At 57.7% G+C, this 22,002-nt stretch overlaps 1 protein-coding gene across 1 annotated transcript in view; it reads right to left on the bottom strand.

The window, feature by feature from the left end:
* Nucleotides 1-21,312, bottom strand: part of UMODL1 (uromodulin like 1) — a 55,091-nt gene extending 33,779 nt beyond the window's left edge. The window contains exons 1-7 of the mRNA XM_072739840.1: nt 21,051-21,312; nt 18,853-19,014; nt 17,686-17,807; nt 14,895-15,081; nt 12,790-12,930; nt 3,843-4,097; nt 1,443-1,555 (exon numbers count right to left, since the gene is read on the bottom strand). Coding sequence (XP_072595941.1) covers nt 1,443-1,555; nt 3,843-4,097; nt 12,790-12,930; nt 14,895-15,081; nt 17,686-17,807; nt 18,853-19,014; nt 21,051-21,300 — 1,230 coding nt within the window. The 5' untranslated portion in view covers nt 21,301-21,312. The remainder of the gene's footprint in view (nt 1-1,442; nt 1,556-3,842; nt 4,098-12,789; nt 12,931-14,894; nt 15,082-17,685; nt 17,808-18,852; nt 19,015-21,050) is intronic.
* Between the last annotated feature and the right edge of the window lie 690 nt (nt 21,313-22,002).

A 22,002-nucleotide genomic window follows, 5' to 3' on the forward strand; every position in this document is an offset into this window, starting at 1 on the left:
TCCTTCGACCTGTCCCGTGTCTACACCCCCTCTTCGACCTGTCCCGTGCCTATACCTCACCTTCGACCTGTCCCGTGGCTACACCCCCCCTTTGACCTGTCCCGTGTCTACACCCCTCCTTTGACCTGTCCCGTGTCTACACCCCTCCTTTGATCTGTCCCGTGTCTACACCCCTCCTTCGACCTGTCCCGTGCCTACACCCCCCCTTTGACCTGTCCCGTGTCTACACCCCACCTTCGACCTGTCCCGTGGCTACACCCCTCCTTCGACCTGTCCCGTGCCTACACCCCCCCTTTGACCTGTCCCGTGTCTATACCCCTCCTTCAACCTGTCCCGTGCCTACACCCCCCCTTCGATCTGTCCCGTGTCTACACGCCCCCTTCGACTTGTCCCGTGTCTATACCTCTGCTTCGACCTGTCCCGTGGCTACACCCCTCCTTCGACTTTTCCCATGCCTACACCCCTCCTTCAACCTGTCCCGTGTCTACACCCCTCATTCCACCTGTCCCATGTCTATACATTTTGCAACCAGAAGCACTAACAGCCCTTTTGCTCCAGAGCCTCCTTCCAAGACGTTTATAAGGTGAACAGCCTCAGGAGAGGGCAGATTTGTCCCCGTCTCCCAGCATGAAGATAGTGTCCCTTTCCGGAACCACGTCTAGGCAGATTTGCTTTTGGCCCTTTGCAAGATCCGGTTTCCCTAAGCTCGGGGCTCCTCGGCGGTGACGCAGATGCACTGTGTGTGTGTCCCACCCACCCGGGCCCCCCACACCCCCCTCCCTTGTGGAACTTGCAGGCCAGAGGGAACTATCAGCAATGGTGCCCATGCTGCCTGTCAGCTGTGCAGCAGACAGTCCTCGGTCACTGACCCCAGAATCCCAAGTCTCCCGCCAGCGCCCCATGACAGGAACAGGCTAACTTATCAGTTTGAGGGCAGGATAAAATCTTGGGCCATTCATGGTTCTCGGTGGTTTAGCAAGTCACTTGCGTCCCAGGTTCATCTGTCACCCAAGGGGAGACAGCCCTGGCCGCTGGCCTGGTTCCCCTGGGCTGCATACTGCTGCCCCCTCATTAGCCACGGGGAGGGTGGATGCCGTGACCCCTGGTAAACGCCCCCCCCCACCCCAGTGAAGCCCCAGCACTAAAGCAGGGAGACAGATGCTCTGGGCTACCTGGATGGAAGGTTCCGCAGAAAACCCGGCTGCACCATCAGGGGCGCACTTGAACCAGAGCGTGGTTTTCACAGACTGTTTGGCCCCGTATCCAGATTAAGGGGAGCCCCCCTAAGGGGTGGTGCTTGGGTAATCAGTGCCCAGGATCTGGGCTGGGGTGACGCGTGCTCGTGCATAGTCACAGAGAAGGGGCTGGCACGCACGGGTGCCTGGCTCAGACACCCCTCCACACCCCCCGCCCCGGGCACCGTGTCTGCACTTCGGCTTTACCTCGCGGAGCAGCAGTCGGGAAAAGTCCTGGTACTCGGGGCTGCTGGGGTTGAGCAGCTCCTCCGTCACGTTGTGGTCCAGGACCCTGATGGTGACTCCGAACACGCGGGCGTCTGCAACAGCGATAATGCAAATTGGCCAAAATCGGTGATGAACCGTCACACACGCCTTGCTGTCACTGTTCCCCAGAAAGTCTCCTCTTCTGAGGGGACGTTTGTTTGCTGATAGATGGAGGGAGGAGTCCTGGATCGGGGAGCTGCGGCGGGGGACGCGGATAGGAGGGCGCTTTACCTCTGCGCGGGAGGAAGGAGCGGCCACACACACACACACACACACACACACACACACACACGCTTCCACTGCCAGGGCAGGGACGGGTGGGACAGGAGTAGATGTCACATGTGGCCCCCGCCGGCGGGAACCGGGACTCAGCCGGCACACGTACGGTCCGCAGGCCCCTCCCGCCATCCCTCACCCCGCGTGGCTGCGGCTTTCCCGCGTCGTCCACGCACACAGCCGGCCGGGTCCTCACGCCGGATGCCCCCAGGCCCCGGTACCCAATGCACCCTGTCCGCCCAGGACTTTCCAAGCGTGTGCACCCAGAGTCCCATCCCAGGAACCGACTGTCCCCAGCAAACCGGGAGGGGCGGTCGCCCGGCAAGGGAGGCACCCCTTCTCTTTGGCCATAAGCAAAGCCGGGAGAAGTAGGATGGGACGGGGAGCGCGTGTCTCTTTCATCGCCGAGAGTAAAACCAACACCCAAGCAGGTCCCGCTGCGTCTCCGTGTGCTTCTCTGACGACCTAACGGCCGTGGGCCGGATGCGCCCTTTATCCCTGCTGGGTGCTCGCGCCACAAGGGCCGCGGAACTGTCACCGGGTTGTACCCCGTGCGTTTCTAGATCAGGGCCTCTCTGGCCCTTCTCCCGTCCTCGGGGCACCAAGTGTCCCTGTGATGTCAGCCTCGACCCTGCCCACAGCAAGAGCCTCCTGGGAAGGGGGGATCAGGGTCCACCTGAGCCCCCGAAATCCAGACTCTCTGTGAGGCTCTGCAGCCACTGTGACCGGAACGCCCACCGCCTCCTAACGCCGAATTACCTCGATAGAGCCTTTAACGTGAACCAAGCTCCTTAAGGGAGCAGCGTGCTCACAACAGGCATTTTTACAACATGGAGAAGGAGAGAAGAGGCTGGTGGTTCAGGAGTCTTCTGGAACTTTCCTGAGGGCACGGGTTGCTGAGCGCCCCATGCACATCTAGACATGCTCAGAATGTCCCATGGGAGAGGAGTTGGGGAGGGAGCAGAGGGAGGGTCAGCAGAAGCAGGGGATGGGGAGAGCTGGGGTCTGCCCTCACTCCCCGTGCTCCCTCACTTACTCCCGGCAGTACTTGGACCCTAGAATGAGAAGATGACGTGGGTCCTGCTCTGAAGTCGGAAGCCTCGTCGCCAAGGTGTGCCCATTTCGTGGCTGGGGCTCCTGGGGTGGGGGGGGGCCGCTGCATGCCCATTCTATGTGTTGTGACAATTCAGCAAGGGCCGGCCCCAAATCGGCTCCCAAATGCTGCAGGACAGTGTCCTCAAAGGCCTGCTCATTCCATCCCTCGTCATTCACTGCCCCCGTCCCTGGCACTGGCCCTCATCTCCGCACAAGGCCTCCCACGCAGAGATTTCTGTGCTCTGTCCCCAGACCGGCCTGGGAGCTCCTCTGTCCCCACCCAGGTACACCCGGGCCAGGCAGGGAGGAGATGCAGTCATGGGGAGGGGCAGTGAGGTCGCGCTCGGAGCCCCCATCCCCGCCCCCCCCCCCCCCCCCCACCGCTCAGGCCACACCAGCCACCCTCTCCAGAGCTGAATCCCTGGTTCACACCTACAACCTGTTTGGGTGAAAGAAAGCATCTTCACGGGCCGATCTAGGGGGCACCACATTAGCTTTTTAAGGGCCTCATGCGGGAAATGAAGCAGGTCCGGGAGGATGCCCCGTGATGCTTGGCTCCGCTTCGGGGAACGCATAGACGCAGCCCTGTGAAGTCGGTGCTGCAAAAAGGCCTTTCAGGACATGCCCATCGCTGCCGTTTTTGCTTAATCACACTGTTTGCTCTGCCCTCTCGGACTGCGGAGGCCTTCAAACCGGGAAGGTGGGCTCCTCACCTCGTCATCTCAGGTGTGAGCATGGGCCCCCGCACCTCCCGCGGAACAGGATGAGATGTAGCGGCGTGAGAGGAGCCGTGGAGACCACAGACGGCCACCGTGGCACTGCTCAGAGGACACGGAGCCCCCACAGCCCCTCCCAGAAGGACTGCCCCTGCCCTGAGAAGAGGGCGAAAGAGGATGGGAATCTCGGGGCCAACAGAGGTGGAGCCGCAGACCCTCAGGTAAGACGCAGGGCGCGTGTGGGTGTCCTTACCTGTTCTGACGGTCAGCGTGGCGGTGACATTGCCCCCGCACGCCTGGTAGCTGGTCTTCACCCCATACAGCTCTCCGGCCTCCAGCCCTGCCACCTCCAGCGTCCTCCCCGTGGTGCTGGCGCTCCGCAGGAGCTCCTCCCCCTTGTAGACCTGCACGTGGAAAGTGCGGAGCCGGGAAGAATTCAAACGCCAGGACACTCGAAAGCTGCTGCTGGTGACGTTGAGGGTCACGTAGTCCCGGATGGGAGGGCAGTCTGCGGAGGCACAGGGTGAATGAGGTCGGAGACACCATAGACAAGCAACCAAAGCAACATCCCTCCGCGGGCCCACAGCAAACTCAAACAAAAACACTTCGGCGTCGAGGGAAACCGTCCGCGAAAGGAAAGGACAAGCTGCAGAACGGGAGAAAATAGTCACAAATCAAATACCTGCTAAGGGGCTAATATCCAAGATGTGTAAAGAGCTCATCCGACCCCATAGCAATCACACGCGTGCACACACACACACACTCACACTCGATCCAATTAGAATATGGGCAAAGGATCTGAACAGACATTTCTCTGAAGAAGACATCCAGGTGGCCAGCAGACACACGAAAAGGCGCTCACCGTCACTGGTCATCAGGGAGGTGTCCCCGAACACCTGTCGGAACGGCTGACAACACCACAGGAGATAACGCACTGGCGGGAACGCGGTGCAGCCGCTCTCGAAACAGCGTGGAGGCTCCTCCAAATGTTAAAACTGGGGTGACCGTCGCATCCAGCAATCCCACCACTGGATGTGTATCCACGGGAATCGAGACCACACCGTCAAGGATGCACCTGCGTGACACGGATTCCCCCCGGGACCTCCAGAGGGACACCTGCTGCCGCCTCCGTGGGCCCGGGACCCCTCACTCTGGATGTGTGCCCTGCAGAGCTGTGACAGGGTCAGGTGCTGTGCTTCTCGGCACCTGGTCTGCGCTCCGGGAACTGAGCCCTTCTCCAACTAGTTTTCGGGGCAGCTACTTGTGGGACGGTGCCACGTGTCGCGAGGTCTTTCCGATGCTGCCCATCAGCCGCCCTCTAATGTTCAAAGGCGGATCCACCTCTGCGGGACAGGCCCAGAGACGTTTTCAATGCAAATTGTCCTTCTACTCCTTCCCTCTGTCCTCCTGTGACACGGATTTGCATCCTCCGGTTGCAGGACGCCTTCTCGTTGCCCGCTAGGACACTCCTCTTAAAATGTGGTCCCGGAAAAGAATGTTCGGGATGCAGGACGCCTGCATGATCTGAGGGCACCACTGCCTGAGGCCTTCCCCCATCCTGCGGCCGTGAACCAGATCCAGGACCTGACATTGGTGTGGGTGACACGCATCACATTCCCTGCGTCCACGGGTCTGGGCCCTCGTTTGCTCCGGGCAACCCTGACCCGTCTCTGGTGAAGCAGTTCGGGTGCTCCTGGGGGTCCTGCCTCTCCCATGATCTCTCAGCTCAGCCTCTGCTCCAGCGTGGCACCTGAACCTTATAAAGGTAGAGATGCCGAGGACTCCCGCCATAGATCCGGAGCACCCCATGTTCAGAAGCCTGACGGCGGGTGAGGAGCGCCAGCACGGGCGAAGCTGCACGGCCGCATCTCACCGGCCCCGACGGCCCCGACCGCCCCGACCGCCCACGGCCCTGCCCTCGCCCACCCCCAGGTTCGGGAGACGAGGCCAGTGGTTATTAGGTCCCAGCTGGGAAGGAAACCGCGTCGGAGGGAGAGAGGGCGACCTGGAATCCAGTTCCACCCGATGCTAAAAGCAGACCGTGGTCCTGGAAGAGCAAGCGGGAACCGTGAGGTATTTCTGACGGCTTTTGTTTTGTGCAAGAATCCAGCTGCCCTGCATGTCGCTAAGCGGATGACTAATTTCACAAGAAAAGCATCTGAAACTTGCGCTGTATTTTCCACGGGTTCTGTACCTCTCAACCATTCCAGCAGATTGCTCATGTACATTAGCCTCTAAATGCAAAACACATGCTGCTCCCCTTAGCGCTGCGCGGCTGGGATCCACTCTGACATTCTGATCTGGAAGCTTCGCTGGTCTTTTCTGCCTAAGAGAAGTGAGGGCGGTGGGGGAGGACAGGGTGCAGGTTTTCCTAGTGATGTTTCGCCCTCGAGAGACCCTTTATCTTGAAGGAAACTTGCAACTCGTGACTTCGAGTAGCATGGCGCAGTGTGGCTGGCAATGTCCCTAACTGCAAATAGAGCCTGATAGCATATCAGATTGCTCGCCAGAGTATTCTCAGGTACTGTATTCCCACTTTCCACGCTCGCTGATGGGACAGGACTCTCCCCCGGAGGCCACGGGACGGGAGAGGTAGGATGGTTGGCGGGGGGTTCTCTGCGTAGCTCTGTGGGCACATTTGTGTGTGGAGGGTGGTGCTGGTGTCTGGTCCGACTCCAGTGTCATGAAGCACAACAGAGGAGTGTTTTGTTACCAGAAGTGGGGCTGGCAGGTGCATTTCTTCAACATCCAGGGACCCTCAAACATGCCTTTTCATGCATTGACAATAAATACCGTTTTGAGTGCCTGCTGTTTGCCAAGAACAGAGACTCATTGGCAGAGACCAGGAGACAAGCTTCCTCCCTCCAAGGAGCTTCATCTGCTGTGAGATGGAAGATTCCAGTGGGAGAGGACGGACCCTGGACACCTCCCATTCTTCGAGGGACGCTGGGGACCAGCCCGCACGTCCCAGCATCAGCTCACAGCCTCCACCCCATCAGCGGGAAGAGGCAGCGAATAAGAACCTGATATCGTCACCCCCATCACGCTCTGCACCAGCAAAGAGAAAGCCCCACTGCTCCAGAGCGCTGGTCAACCCCCAGCCCGGCACACGGATGTGGGAAAGAAGGGGCATGGCCACGAGGGAGTCCCCGCAGGAGGCCCCGCGCCGGCTCTGGATCAGGAACAGATAATCTAGAATCGGAGGTGCCCTCCAGCCAGAGGAGGCTGGGAAAGGTCGCCTCCGGTGATGGACAGGGACCGGGCTGTCTCATAGAATCAGCTTGGGGACCTCGTACCGACAAGTGACCTTCCTTTACCTGGACTTTCTCTTTTGAAAATGAGCACAGTAAGGGCAGATGCCTCCTGGGGGCGTTTGGTTTTTTTTTTTCTTTTTTTGAGATTTTGAGATTTTATTTATTATTCACAGGCAGAGACACAGGCCGAGGGAGAGGCAAGCTCCCTGTGGGGAGCCCGATGTGGGTGGGACCCTGGGATCAGGACCTGAGCCGAAGGCAGACGCTCAACCACTGAGCCACCCAGGGGCTCCCCGTCCTGGGGGTGTTCTAAGGGTTAAATAAGGTAAGACTGTAAACTGCTCATTCAAAGCCCAGGAGAGTTAAGTGCTGAGCGGCTCTTGGCTGAGTTATTGTTATGAACAAAGGGAGGGTCCTCGCCATTCTGTCCCCTTATAAACATCTAGTTCACACTCAGTGATAACAATAAGCTCTATAGGGATCCCTGGGTGGCTCAGCGGTTTAGCACCTGCCTTTGACCCAGGGCGAGATCCTGGAGTCCCTGGATCGCATCCCACGTCGGGCTCCCGGCATGAAGCCTGCTTCTCCCTCCTCCTGTGTCTCTGCCTCTCTCTCTCTCTATGTCTATCATGAATAAATTTTTTTAAAAAATTAAAAAAAAAACAATAAGCTCTATAACCACTTCACAATGTTAGTGAAAGTTCTAGTTTTCATGGCAAAATGTTGGGAGCAAGCTAACTGTCCCCATCCCTTGGGAAAAGTAGCTAAGAGCATCGTATCATTGCTGTAGCCGGTCATGACAGAGGTCGCCCTTACCCGTGGGGGGATACATCGCAAGGCCCCCAGCAGATGCCCGAGCCATGGAGAGCACCGCACCCTCATACATCATGTGTTTCCCCACATAGATTCCTAAGATAAAATTTAACTTCTAAACCAGGCACAGTAAGAGATTAGCAATGGCAACTGATAATAAAAGAATAATTCTAACAATATACTGTAATGCAAGTTACGTGAATGTGGTCTCTCTCTCTCTCTCTCTCTCTCTTTCTCAAAATATCTTATTGTGCTGTCCTCACCCTTCTTATGATGACAGGAGATAACAAAAATACCGATGTGACAAGGTGAGGCGCCGCTGTGACACTGTGAGGCTGCTGTCGACATCCGGACCGCACATCAGAAGCAGGATCATCTGCTTCCAGGACGCGGTTGACCGCAGGTGAGTGACCCCACGGAACGCAAGCCTGCCTCTGAGGGGGACCACTCTATGACTCAACCATCGGAAATCCTTATCATGAAGCCCAATTCGCTCCCACAGAAAACTTTATGTGACATAATGGCGAGTAAAGAAGGCAGGATGCGAAGTTGTAACGGTAGCAGGATTTAAATAACATTTAAAAACCTAGCAAAAATAAATAAATAAATAAATAAATAAATAAATAAATAAATAAATACCTAGCAAAAATAAAAATAATAAAATAATAAAAATAAAAACAGTCTTCTGGGGCACCAGGACGGGCATTCACCTTCCTCTGTCCGTAGAAGTTGTTAGAGTAATAAACCAGTTTCCAGAATGACGAGACCAAGTTTTTGTGGCCACAAGGAGTGGGCTGTCTCTGATCTCGGCCGGGCCATTGGAAAGCAGGTGCCGAGGCCGTCCACGCCTCCTCTCCTGCCCAACCTGTTCATGCCCTGCTGTCCTGCCGGTGCCTGTCCGCACCACACCCACTGTCACATCACCAGCCGCTGCTCCGGGCACCCTGCCTGAACTGTTGCCTCCCTGCTTTGTGCCCTGCCCCAACTCAGAGTGGGATCGGCTGCTGCACATGGAGCAGGCTGGACCCCACAGGTGAACCCCTCACGTGGAGAACGTCTATGGCACCTGGGGCCCAGCTCCTTCTCTGCTCTGTCTTTGTTCCTCCATCCCTAGGGTCTAACCTCAAGGCCACCATGGGGCTCGGATGGTGATCGGGGCCTTGGCCATCGTAGCAACGTGCCCACCCTGATCTCAGCAGACCCTCACGCAGTCTTCTCACCTCCCGTGGAAATGTCCACTATATCTCACCGGCTAAGGTGAGTCCCACGGCCACCCTACCTGCAAAGAGGGAGAGAAACATAACCTTTGCAGCTGGGCACATCTTCACAGAAAACTCCACATTCCATCACCAAGGAAGGAGAGATGGGATTTGGTCCTCTGGTCCGTTCCCCACCCAGGAGCAGAGCGCACCTGAGCACAGGTGCGTCGGGTCACCCCGTGTGCCCTCCAGAGCCCTGTCTTACTCAGAGGGCAGTCCCAGCAAAGCCCTGCTTGCTCATCTCCTGCCACGAAGGCCGCAGGAGCAGAGACAACACCGTATTGTGGAAAAATAGGATGCGCAACCTATGGCGTATGAAGGAGCCTTGCCAAAAAAAGGCCACATCTGAATCTGAATCTGAATCTGAATCTGAATCTGAATCTGAAGGTGCCTCTACGTTAGGGGTTATTAACCTGGATGGAGACCAAAGGCAGACGTCAGGGGTCCACGCATATAGATGAGAAGAAGAATCTTTATTTTCATGCACATCTAATATAATGTAACCTTTGCTTCATTCGTGACCCGGGTACCGGCGGAAACCACAGAAGTCCCCTATCACAGGACGATGTGGCACCCCTCTGAGCATCATCTGTGCTCATCACTCCAACTGCTGAACTGCATGATTTAATCAATGCGTGAAGATGTGCAGAGTGTACAAACTCAGGTTGGCCTCTCCAGAAACGGGCCCTGAGACGAGGACTTGCAAGCAGGTACTCTGGGAAATTGGGGCCATTAAGGGGAGGCGCACAGGGAAAGGAAGGTGACAGGGAAAGGCCTTCTATGAAGATGGTGCCGGAGTAGGCAACTGGACCCGGTTCCAGCAGGAGTCTCTGGGACATGATGCCACCTGCATGCCCTTTTCTGAAGGCTTCTGACAGGCAGACAGAGCAGCCACGTCAGCAATGGACAGTTGACCGAAGGGATGGGAGGGGACAGTGTGGCTTCGGACAGTTGTGTCATCATTTGGGGCCGTGAGATTTTGACAACTGTGTCTTGATATGGTCAAATTGCTCTGTCATCCCATATACTTGATGCACTTGGGAACATTTTGTGAAGGGATCCATTGGCTTCATCAGATGCGTAGGATCCAGCACCATTAAAGGAAGAGCTAACTATGGGTTAGAAAATCCAGAGAATGGGGACAGGTATTAGGGCCCCTGGATGCAGGTATTAGGGCCCCTAGATGCCCATAGGCAGATCCCAGCTTATGGGAAACCCCACTGGGCGAAGGGGCACCAACTCCTCCAGCCATTACAAGGAGAACCAGAGAGGTGTAGGGAAACCCCAGATTTCAACTCAAACAAACTGTCAAAAACTTAGGATGATGATGGGAAAATGAGAGATTTCAAAAGATTGGATGTTTGATGAGTTTAAGGAACTGTGGTTTGGGGTTTTAAGGGATGATATGATCTGATACTCGGGTTTTTTAAAATCTCTCTCTCTCATCTCCTAGAGTCACATCCTGGAGTGTGACAGATGGGGTGATACATTGAAGGGGGTTCAGAAGGATGGGGCAGGGGGCGGGCAGCAGATGGGGACAGAGATGGAGCAAAAGGGGTCCCCAGGGGGTCAGCGGACCTTCATCACACTCCTCTCTAGGCTTCGATCTGTCTACAAGTTTCCGGAATAAAGATTTAAGAATCCCCGTGGCCTTATCACCTCTGCGCTGGGCGGGTTGTGCCTGGCCCTGCCCCCTGTCCCCAACCCCCAACCCCCTCCTCGCCACGCCGTCCCCACCGCCTCCTGGCTTCTGGACTCCATCACGCACGCACCTCTGCTGGGGCCTGACCTCACTCTGTGTGCGAGTTTTCCGAAGCTTCTGTAACCAATGACCCCAAAACAAGAGAAATTCACTCTTAGGGCTCTGGACGTGAGAGGTTGAAGACGCAGGTGTGGGCAGGCCTGTGCTCCTTCTGGAGACTTCTAGGGAGAATTCAGGCTCTGCCCTGCACAGTCTCCGTGGCCGGTGGTCCCTTCACCTTCAAAGCCCTGCCCAGAGCCTGTGCCCCCTCCGCTCCCCTCAAATAAGCCACCACTGTCCCCCCAGCTCAGGCCCCTTGGCTAATCCCATCCGCAAAGTGCCTTCTGCCTCGTGAGGGACAACCACAGGCCCTGGGTTAGCAGGTGGGCCGCTGCGGGGCGTGTTATTCAGACCAGACTGTACTCTGGTCTCCACCCAAAGGTCACCATGTCCCGGGGCCTCCCCTAGTCACCACCTCTGAGGCCACACCCCCAGCCCCCACCCCCAGCCCATCACTCTCCTTTGTCTTGCACCTGAACCGCTGCCCCACATTTGGTGTTCGCCCACATGTGCGTCCTCTTCCTCACTGAAATGGGAACCAAGGGAGCAAGGGCTCCTGGACAGGGAGGAACATAGCAGATACTCATTAAAGTGTGTTGTATATGGGAATGGATGCACGAATGAATGAATGAATGAATGAATGAATGAATGAATGAAGGCTAACCTGACCCTCACTGCTCCCTCCGTCAACTGCTCATCTTCCATTCAGCATCCCAGGTGCACCCGCGGCCTGGCTGCCTACAGACAGGCAGCCCTGCAGGCTGAGCCGTACACCCCAATAACTGCAGGCGACCATCATCCCCAGCTGGGGCGGGGGGGACATGGGGGAGGCGGAGAGGACTTTCCAAGGGCACCTCTCGGAGGACCGCCAGCACACGAATGTGCTTTGGCAACTCCCGTCTTTGCAAAAGGCCCTCCCGGGGGTCCAGGCCTCCTGGGGCTCAGCCTCATTCTCCTGAGCCTCCTTGGGTTTCACGTCTGAGAAGGATGGTTCCTCCTTGACCGCTGGATGCTCTTTCCTGCCATGCTTCCTGCCTCGCCCGGCAATTTGTCAGCACCCCAACCTGCAGGGAGTCCCAGCCAAGGCCCCCTCCCTTCTCCCAGTCATGCCCATAGTCCAAGTGCCACCCCGGGATGCAGACACCCCCCGAGTTAGGCGTGTAGCGCAGCCCTCTCGGGGCTCCAGAACCAAATGTCCAACTTGGTCTGCACCTGGCACGGACCCTCGATTCCACCTCCACCTCAGTTTAAACTATTATCATCCAAGACGAGGCTAACAACCCTCGCCAGCCCCGACTTACCCACGAATCACCACGTATTCGCGGTTCAACCAGGACGGGGGCGAGCTGCCCCTTCCCCCTCTTCCTCTCCTGCATCCAATTGATCAGTAAGTCCCCAGGGCTCTCATCTCCAACGGATGCCTTGATTCCACCCCTCCACACCGCCCTCCGGCCCCCAGACTCCAGCCCCCCACGGATCCACGCTGCAGCACTTTCACAACGCAGCCACTGCTCAGTAGAAGCCCATCACACACACACACACACACACACACACCCCACACCTGGTATACACCTGTCACCTCCCCTGACCCACCTGGGCCAGAGCCAGGCACTTGCTCGTCGGTGTCGTCTAGGTTGACTGTGGGATCACAGGGACAGACCAGGTCACTACTGTGGTCTCGGTGTAAGTATTGATCACATCCCCTTCACTCTCGGAAGGGTCCAGACATAAGCAGTGAGCTATACAGGCATCTTCCTTGCACGTCATGCCTGGCAAGCGTCTGTTGTGTTCTCTACTGAGTTTCCCAAGAGCAAAGGTTGCCTATTTGCACATATTTCTATTACCAGCATCCAGCACCATGGACGGCACATAAACATTCACTAGGACGTTCCCAAGGACGAACCCAAGAACAGCCCACTAGGGGATCCAGGATGCTGGAAAGAAGGAAGTGACTCTCCTCTGAACACGAGCCAGTCACACCCTCTTTGCAAGACACGATGGCCTGTGGACCATTTAGGCTGAGAAGGTTCCCTCAGCCATGCCTCCCCCACCAGGGGGGCCACGATCACTCACCTCCACATGTGCGGTTCAGCTTCTGGGGAGTCGAGGCCAGCAGCTCGGGGTGGCAGGTGCACTGGGATGAGCCCTCCATGTGCAAACACTGCTCCCCTCCGGAGCAGGCACTGAGATCATCCAGGAAGCATTCGCCAACATCTATTGACAAGAGGAGTGGGTGAGACACTCGTCACAGCCCTAAGCACCTGGTCATTCCCATTAACCTCCAGGCTGATGTCCCAAGGGCTGAAGAAGTGGCTTGGGCAGTGATCCCAGGGTAACTTCTGTCTCAGAGAGCCCCTGGGCCGGCCGGGTGCCTTCATCCACGCAGATGGCCCACGTCCCAGACACGTGGCACACTCATCTTGCAGCGCCATGGGCACCCGGCGGCAGTGGCAGGGGTTGGCTGCTGCCACCAGCAAGAACTGCTTAGGGGCTGTGCCGAGTCTGAAGGGTCATGGAATGAGGAGGTCCGAAACTCCTGCCCAGGAATAGAGCCTGTGGACGGGCAGTCTTCTGGACCAGAAAGAGAATGGAGCCGCCCCTTGGCGTTCAGAAGAGACCTGTCACTCTCCCGCCAGCCGGACGGTCTAGCAGAACCCCAGCCCAGACAAGGCTGCTCTGCAACCGGGATGAAGGGGGACAAAGCAAGGCCACGTCACAAACCTACCCAGGCCAGGCAGGAAACACAGACACCGAGTCACCTGCAAAGCAGCACCCCCCGTCCTGGCTGAAATGAGAGACTTAGCTCTTCACCAGCTATGGCTTCTCCTCGTGCTAGCCTCCCCCTCCTTCTAGGCGAGATTACCGAGACACCCAGTCTCAGCATTGCACATGCTCACTGGGGTGTCTAACCTGGAATAGAGGCCCCCTTCCTTAGACTCCCCACACAGTCCTGCAGTAAGACTCTCCAACACCCCCACCAGATGGCCCGGGCTCCCCTGCTGGTCCATTCTCTCTCTCTCTCTCTCTCTCTCTCTCTCTCTCATGGCCTTGAGTCATAAACTGGACTTGCTCACTACTGGTGCATTCTCATGGTCTCTGACCGGGGTGGGGGTGGGGGGAGCCTCATCAGAACAGACAGGACAGCCCCTTCGGTTGTTGGCACGGCTCAGTCTGGTCTTCAGGAACAGCTGCGGATCTGAAGGCAGTGGCATGCAATCCCCGGAGCTTTCGCTGGTCTCCAGACCCTGGCACATCCTTTTTTATGCATGACCTTTGGGGTCACAGACTCTCCAGCAGCAAGAGAGACCAGCTGTCCCTCAGCCCAGGAGGCAGCAGGTGCCTCCCGCCATGGGCAAGAACGTTCCACGGATGGAGCCCAGCCTTCGCTCCCACGCCATCCACGGCTGCTCTCAGGCCACAAGGGCACAGCCGAGCTGTTGAGACAGAGGCCGTGCAGCCTGCAGCCAAAAATATTTACTGTGTGGCCCATTCAGAAAACGTTTGCTGACCCCCGGCAAAGACCCCCCCACTCCCACCCCAAAGAAGAAGACCAGGTGATTTCTTCTAGAAACAAGACTACTTCTGTGTGTTTAGCACAATTTTGTGGCTGTGCTACTAACTGGGCCTCCTAGGGCCAAGGGTGTCCTTGGCAAAGGTGCAAAATGGCAAGAGGGAAGGTTAGGGAGCCAAGAACTGAAGAAACAGGCTGCGGTTCAGTTGTTCTGGGACCTGCTCACCAGCACTTGGGTGGAAGGGGAATCCGGGGTGGAAGGGTGTGGAGGAGACACCAGGGGGCCAGCGGAGGGAAGGGCGATGTGGGTGCAAAACCCTTCTGGGGGCACCTGGGGTCATGTAAGCATCCGACTCTTGGTTTCAGCTCAGGTCATGATCTTGGGGTCGTGAGATCGAGCCCCAGGTCAGGCTGCACGCTCTGCGGGGAGTCGGCCTAAAGAATCTCTCCTCTGCCCTTCCCCCTATTCATGCACCTGCTTGCTTTAAGATAAATAAATAAATCTCTTTTAAAAAAAAATCCTTCACCTTGCAGCTCAGAGTTTAAACTTGGTTTGGGCCAGAATGAGCTAAAGACAGGTCAGGCCTCCCCTCACCCGCTGGACCGTCCGTCCTGCAGCCCCCCCCATGCCCCCCACCCAAGGGAGGATGGAGGGAAGGAGCAGTACCTTGCACTTGGATGTTGATCACTTCATAGACGCGCTTCACGACCTCATCCAGCATGACGGAGACGGTGGCCACGGGCACCAGCCGCGGCAGGCCCAGCAGCAGCCATGACACGGTGGTGGCGGCGTCCCCGCTGGCTGACTGCACGGGGTGGACGGCGGGGCGCAGCGGCTGCAAGGCGCTGGTGACCTGCGAAGCCAGAGTCAGAGCGTCCCTCGGTGGACGGGCACCCGTCACACGGACGGGGAGACTGCGGTCCAGAGGAGTAAGGACTGCGCACACGCGTGCACACACACGCCGCCCCGCTCCGCAGAAAAGACCTTCTGCAATGGTCTCTATCTGTCGTCATCCCGGTAAAAGCGCTGCCAACCAGATCCTAAATACTTTTGCCGACAGGTGTCGGGTGTTAAACGGGGGTCCCTCAAAAAAAAAAAAACAAAAAACTGTGTCCAAGTCCTAATCCCCAGAACGCCGGAATGTGACCTTGTTTGGACATAGGTCGTTAGTTATGATGCGGTCATTGGGGTAGGCCCAGGACTGGGACGACCATTGTCCTTCCACAAAGAACTCTGGACACACAGACACGACAGGCCCAGGACAGGGGCCTAGGATGGACCCTTCCCTTGCGGCCGTCGGCTGGGGTGGCCCTGCCCGCACGTCGCGTCCAGACTCGCGGCCTCCAGAAGGGGCGGTGCGAGCCTCCTGTCTGCGGGGCTGCGTCAGGGCCGCCCCAGGACCCCGGGTCCACCTCACCCGGAGGTAGACGTAGATGGGGTCAGGCACCGTCTCCTATTGGGCACGCCCGGGTTTGCTTCCCGTGGTGCTTTTGAGGCTTAAAGATCCCTTTTCTCATTTCCTGCACGTTTGCTTTCCTGGTCCTCCAGTCTCTAAACCCTGGGACCACGTTGGTCACACGATCGCCGGGAAGATGGGTGGCACGGGAGCAGGCCCTGCCAGCAAAGCCCTGGGGGCGCAGAAGGGCAGTTTGGGGGGGCGCCCCAGCAGTCCCGACATGCCCTCACGGGGGACACAGGGCTCGTCAGGCGGGAGCCAGAACAGGGCACCGCGTGGGGATCCCTGAGTCACCCCTGGGAGACAGGACCCCTGTGGGTGGTAACAGTCTGCCTGGAGCACCCGACGGGGAAAGGGGTGACCCGGGACAGTAATATTTAAAACACCAACGACCGCCTCTGGGAACCTGCATTGTCAGCACGGCCGTAAGCTCGCGACGTGAACTGCCGAGCCCTCAAAGCCCTGTCCCAGGTGGGACGACAATTTTACTCCTATTTACCGGAGGTAACTGAGGCACAGAGAGGTAACTCGCCCAAGGTCACACGGGGATGAGTGGCAGTGTCGGGATTTGCCAGGCAGCCTGGCTTCCCCTGGCCAACTGGGCCACCCCAGCCCCTCAAGAAGCCACAAAGAGACAAAAATCACTCGCAGTTGGGACAGTTAAGGAGGCTTCCTGGTGGAGGTGACACCTTGGAATAGCTGTCTAGGTGGGCAGCCCAGAGCAAGGTGAGTGGGAGTGCCCTCCGTCCTGGGGCTGCCCCTGCCGGCTGGTCCAAACGCCAGCAAGGGACCCCATTCGGTGACCGACACCGTGAGCCCCAGCTACAGATGGGGCTTGTCGATGGGCCCTAAAGGTCAGGTGGGACCGGCCACGTCATGGGCCTGGCTCGATGCGGAAGGGAGACGTGGGGCCCCTTGTTCAAAAATTATTGCACGTTTCAAGAGGCAGCAGCTGAGCATTAAGCCGAGGGTGAGGCCCTTGTATCCATGGGGTGGCTGCACGGGTCGCTCGCCCAGGAAGTGACCCTGACCTGGGACTGTCACCCTGGGAAAGCCGCCCTGCGGTGACCAGGAGCCATGCCCGGGCCACCCCAAGGCTCCCAGGTCGGTGGCGCCAGCAGCTGCGGGCGAGGGTTCCCGGTGAGGAGGCTCCGCAGGTGGCAGCAAGGACGAGCTGTGCCCCCCACGGGGGCCTCTTCACCAGGACCCGGGTCGCCCCTCAGGGGACATGTGGCCACATCTAGACACATTTTTGGTTATCACAGTGGGGCGTGTTCCTGGCTTCGTGTGCGTGGAAGGCAGGACCCTGGGGGAACCCTGTGATGACACGTGAATCGTGCGGAGGCCGAGGACCCTCACCGACCCGTCCCCGCCCAGCGCTTACCAGGATGCCTGCAGAATTCCACCGAGCGGGAGCGAGGACCTCAGCGACCCTGAGTGAGGTTAGTGAGGGCACAGCTCTGGAGCTGAGGCGTCTACACTGGGGCACGCTTTGATTTAAGCTAAAAGATCGAGGGTTCCGTGCTCTAAGCGGTGAGGGGGTAGCTGACATCGCTTCTGCCTCAGAACAAGCTGCATACTGCCGGGTGTGCATTTTATTGCACATAAATCACACCTCTTTAGAGCTGTCTCTTTTTTTTTAATTAAGAATTCACATTTGGGGGACACCAATAGCTTGGTGGCTGAGTGTCTTTGGCTCAGGCTGTGACCCTGGGGTCCTGGGATCGAGTTCCACATCGGGCTCCCTGCATGGAGCCTGCTTCTCCCTCTGCCTGTGTCTCTGCCTCTCTGTGTGTCTCTCATGAATAAATAAAAATCATTAAAAAAAAAAAAAAAAGAATTCACATTTGGTGCAGAGTCAGGAATTTTGGGGTCACTTGTGGAACTTCCCCCACTCTGGATCCCCACCCAGGGTCTGCACCTGTACCAGCTCCGGGGGACCTGCCCTGGAAAGGAGGCCGGACCAGGCTCCCCGCATCCCCCACCCCCTGCCTCACCTACCATGGAGTGCAGAAGCCGCATGTGATCCAGGAGTCGGGGGTCCACTTCCTTGAGCACCTTGAAGTCCATTTTCACCAGGACAGTCACATTGTACCAGAAGGTCACCGGGTTCCTCTCTGGAGCTGCACGAGGGCACATCCTGATGAGCTACAGGCCCGGGACAGGCTGGGGCCCACGGAGGCCCACATAAATCTGCCACCAGGGACAGCGTGGGACACCCCTCACTTCTCTTACACCCCGAAGTATATAACCCTACATACACTGTATAGCATATTACCGTGTATAATGTCCCTAGATAATACTGGATACGTTATAAATAACTTAGACGACAATGTATATAGTGTAGGAGTATAATTGATTCACCTTATACGTAATGTGATATTTTGCACCGTGAATCCTGTTACTTCACCCTGTATTAATACGATATATACTATACGGATGCTGTAACATTGTGACATAGATCCCGTATGATATATGTACATTATTTATCATATATTTCCCTAGTTCTGAACCTTGACCGACCCGTTCTCCTGGGGGCAGCCCATGGTCAAGAGCAGAACTTTTCAGGGGCACCTGGATGGCTCAGTGGTTGAGCGTCTGCCTTTGGCCCAGGGTGTGACCCCGGGGTCCCAGGACGGAGTCCCACATCGGCTCCCTGCGTGGAGCCTGCCTCTCCCTCTGCCTGGGTCTCTGCCTCTCTCTCTGTCTCTTGTGAATAAATAAATAAAATCTCTAAAAAAAAAAAAGAGCAGAACTTTTCAGACCTATCAGGTATGTCGTGAGGGCCAGGCCACAGACCTGCCAAACCCGTGCCCTGAGAATGACCTTGGTCCCTGTGGTCCTGCAGGGCCACCGGTCACCAACTTCACATCTCCCCGCTGTGACGCAGCTCAGCTTCCAACCAGCACCAGCCGGAGCCCCTGGACTTCCCCGGACACACTTGGGAGGTTGGAGTCCCTGCTCTTCCAAGACTCTCTTCCTTCCTCGGGGCACTTGGGAGCTCTCCGCCCCCCTGAGATTTCAGGGGCCAGATTCAGACAAAGACATTGCCCAGGAGTGGAAGGCGCCCATGCACACAGCTGCAGGCTCTCTGTGAGATGGAGCTGCTGCTGCTTCTGGAAACCCACTCCGCCCCAACCTTCACTCAGACCGGGGCTTCGACCCTACCTCGGGGAGCAGGAGCCACGCAGTGGTGGCCCCGGGATGAGGGGCAGCACTTCCGAAGCCCGGAGCAGTCGGTGTCCAGCATGCATGGTGACACAGGTGCTTCTGACCCCACCTCCGGGCAGACCCCAGGTCTCGAGGCAAACTCCCTGGACCGATTCAGGGCTGGGGGGAAAGGGATCGACGGTCAGAGATGCCGGCCACAAGCACTGCTTCGGGTACTCCCGACACTGGATGCCATCTGTGGTTCCTGGAGACACGCAGCATGACCTGCCCAAGGGCCGTGTCCGGGCTGGGCATCGCCTCACCACGTCCTACAGAGCAACCATCCAGAGCCATTTGCTCTGATTTAATATAGTCTGACCATCTTTCCTGGGAGGAGACAGTGTGAGCTGGGGGCTGGGTGTCCCCTTCTTTCTAGGCCAGGTGCAGGGGCTCCACCCCCCAGAGACCCCCTTGCTGCTCCATGTCCCACTCATTCATTCACTCACTCATTCAATATTTACGGAGCAGCTACTATGCATCAGGCATGTGCCAGACGCCCAGGATTCAGCAGCAGGCCAGAGGCAAAGTCCCTGCCTTCAGGACACTTAGATTCCAGGGGGCAGAGCCAGTATGCACATAGACCTACAGAACTAGCCCCAGGAGTGGGAGGGACATGGGGGGCTTTTGAAGAAAAGGGCTTTTGGAGACTGAGATGCAGCAAAGCTACCAGAAGAATCCGTGCCCTCAAGGGGACCTAGCCAGGAGTCTTGGTGCTGACGTTTAGGGTGATGGAAAGCTGGAAAGCAGGGAGAACTTGACCCTGGGGAAGCCAGGATGCCACCCTCAAGGAGGGGGCACTCTGCTGGGGGTGCTCCTGCGGCAGGACCTGCGGCAGCCTGAGCAGTTGCACACCCAGAGGTGCAGCTGGGCTCAGGGCAGCCGGGGACAAAGGGAGCCCGGCAGCTGAGATCTGGAGGCAGCTGGGGGACAGCAGGGAGGGACCCAAGGAAGGTGAGGCCCCAGTGCAGGCGTCCGAGGAAGGGCCTGTGTCATCTGCAGCCATCCTGTCACCCACCCTGGAGACGAGCACTCCAGCTACCTTGGGTGTCAGGCAAGCCCAGGTGCAGCTCTGTCTAGATTCATCTAAAGCCCCACACCCCCCGGGACCTCTGGAAGTGCAGTTCCGGGCCCTCCAGACTCCAGGGAATGCAGAAGAGGCCAGCAGGTGACCACCCTCTGCAAACGTCCCTCGAGAGTGGGGAAGGAGATGCGTGGGGTCCCATGTGGAAGGGAAGTGGAGGGGCTGCAATCCTGGGGACAGTCTGGGTCCCCCCACGGTCTCCACAGAATGCTCCACAGACAGAAAGAAGGCGGGGAGGTCCTTGTGCGGGAGCACATCACCCAGGGCAGCTGTGCCAGCCAAGGAGGGGAAGAGAAAGCCGGAAGTGCCCCGAGGGGGAGAGTCTGCATCACTCTTCTGGGGGAGCCAGGCCACCAACCGCTCGCTGCCTGACCCACACTGCTGAGCGAGGGCTTGAAAGTCCCCCTGGGTACCGCTGTCCTTTCCATGCTGTCTGTGGCTCCCCTGCCACGTCCCAGACATGCAGGTCCCCATTCTGGAGTCTGAGGTCCCAGGGACATTGTCACGCTGGGCCTGGCTCTGGGGACATGGAGCATGGGCCTGCGGTGCAGCCCGAGACTGTCGCTGGGGTGCAGACACCAGCATCCCTGCAGGGCCACCGCTCAATGACCTCTGGCTCGTTGCCTTCCCTCCCATCCTAAAAACCAGGGTCTCGAGGCTAAGGAGACATGAGACCAGATGTCACCTGGGCTCCCGGGACAGAACAAAATGACACTTGGGGGGAAAAAATGACACTTGTGGAAAAAAATGACACTTGGGAGGAAAAAAAATAGTGAACTCTAAATGAAGCGTGAAGTCGGTTCCTCCGTGGGGACCACGGCGCCAGGGTAACCGAAGGCGCTCCCCTCGGGGGAGCCGGGGAGGGAGAATGGGACCCACCTCTCTACAAATCTACAGCCAGGCCAACCAGGCCAAACCGAGAGGTTCCCTTAGATGCGAAGCAAAACCAGGCCACGGAGAAAAAGTGGCTCCTCGAGAAACGATTGCTCCATCGCAACGGGTCACGTTTCAAGGTCGCGTTCATCTGAGTGCGGCTGCTCCCCGCGCCCCCCCTCCGTCCTCCCGCGCTACTTACTCTCTGAGGGCCCAGGGGAGCAGTCAACAGTTCCAACCGGGTGGAAACTCAAAAAGCCGCTTCTCCTTCCACGAACTCGGCACCGACAGCGCAACAGGCCTGCCCAGTGCCTGGCAACCCACGATTGGTCACAGGCCAACCAGACAGCAGGGAGGTTTCCATCGCGACAGTGGCACCGAAGTGTCCCCGGGGCGGGGAATCTGACGGGGGCCCTGGAATAATCGTTTCCACCCTGCCTCCTTCCCCCCATAGGGGTCCTGGTCATCCCTAGGGGGAGAGGGGGGAGGGGGGAAGCCTCCCGGCCCCGTGGGGTCTCGTGCTCGCCCAGAATGATGAGCCTGCAGAAACCAGGGGTGTCACCCCTGCGGGTGGGCATCGGCCAAGACCCTCCCCACCCGAGAATCCATCGCCAGTGAATCATCCACCCATGCACAGCCGTGTTTGCGCCACCCAAGAAGTTGGGAGCAACTAGATGCCCTGGGGGGGCGGGGGGGCTTGCTTCATGGATGCCGCTACCTCCATGCCCACGACACGGCGCCACGTGGCCGCTAAGTCACATCTATTGACGGGAAGGATGTTCCAGGGGAATTGCTAAGTGGTAAGAGGATGGTACAAAGAATCCCAACCGGGGCGACCGGGCTTTTCTAGAATGCCTGCCCTGAGCAGGGGCCACGGGAAAATATGGACCGCGGGTATACACGGGCAGCGGGCGACCGGCTAATTTCTCTTCGTTCTCTTCTAGGTTTCCAGCTGTTCGGCAAGGCTCGCGCGTTCACTTCTGTGATTATGTTGACGATACATTTAAATAAAGTCGTGGGTGACTTATCATTGTTTCCCCAATGCTGGACTTGAAAAAAAAATAAATGGAAAAAGTCATCTAGAGCGCAGAGGACATCACATGGGTACCCAAACTGCCTTCCCTTTCTCAGAAGGCCCGTTGCTGAGTGGGTGG

This window comes from Vulpes vulpes, chromosome 15 (genome assembly GCF_048418805.1).
Source record: "Vulpes vulpes isolate BD-2025 chromosome 15, VulVul3, whole genome shotgun sequence".
Taxonomy (NCBI): Eukaryota; Metazoa; Chordata; class Mammalia; order Carnivora; family Canidae; genus Vulpes; species Vulpes vulpes.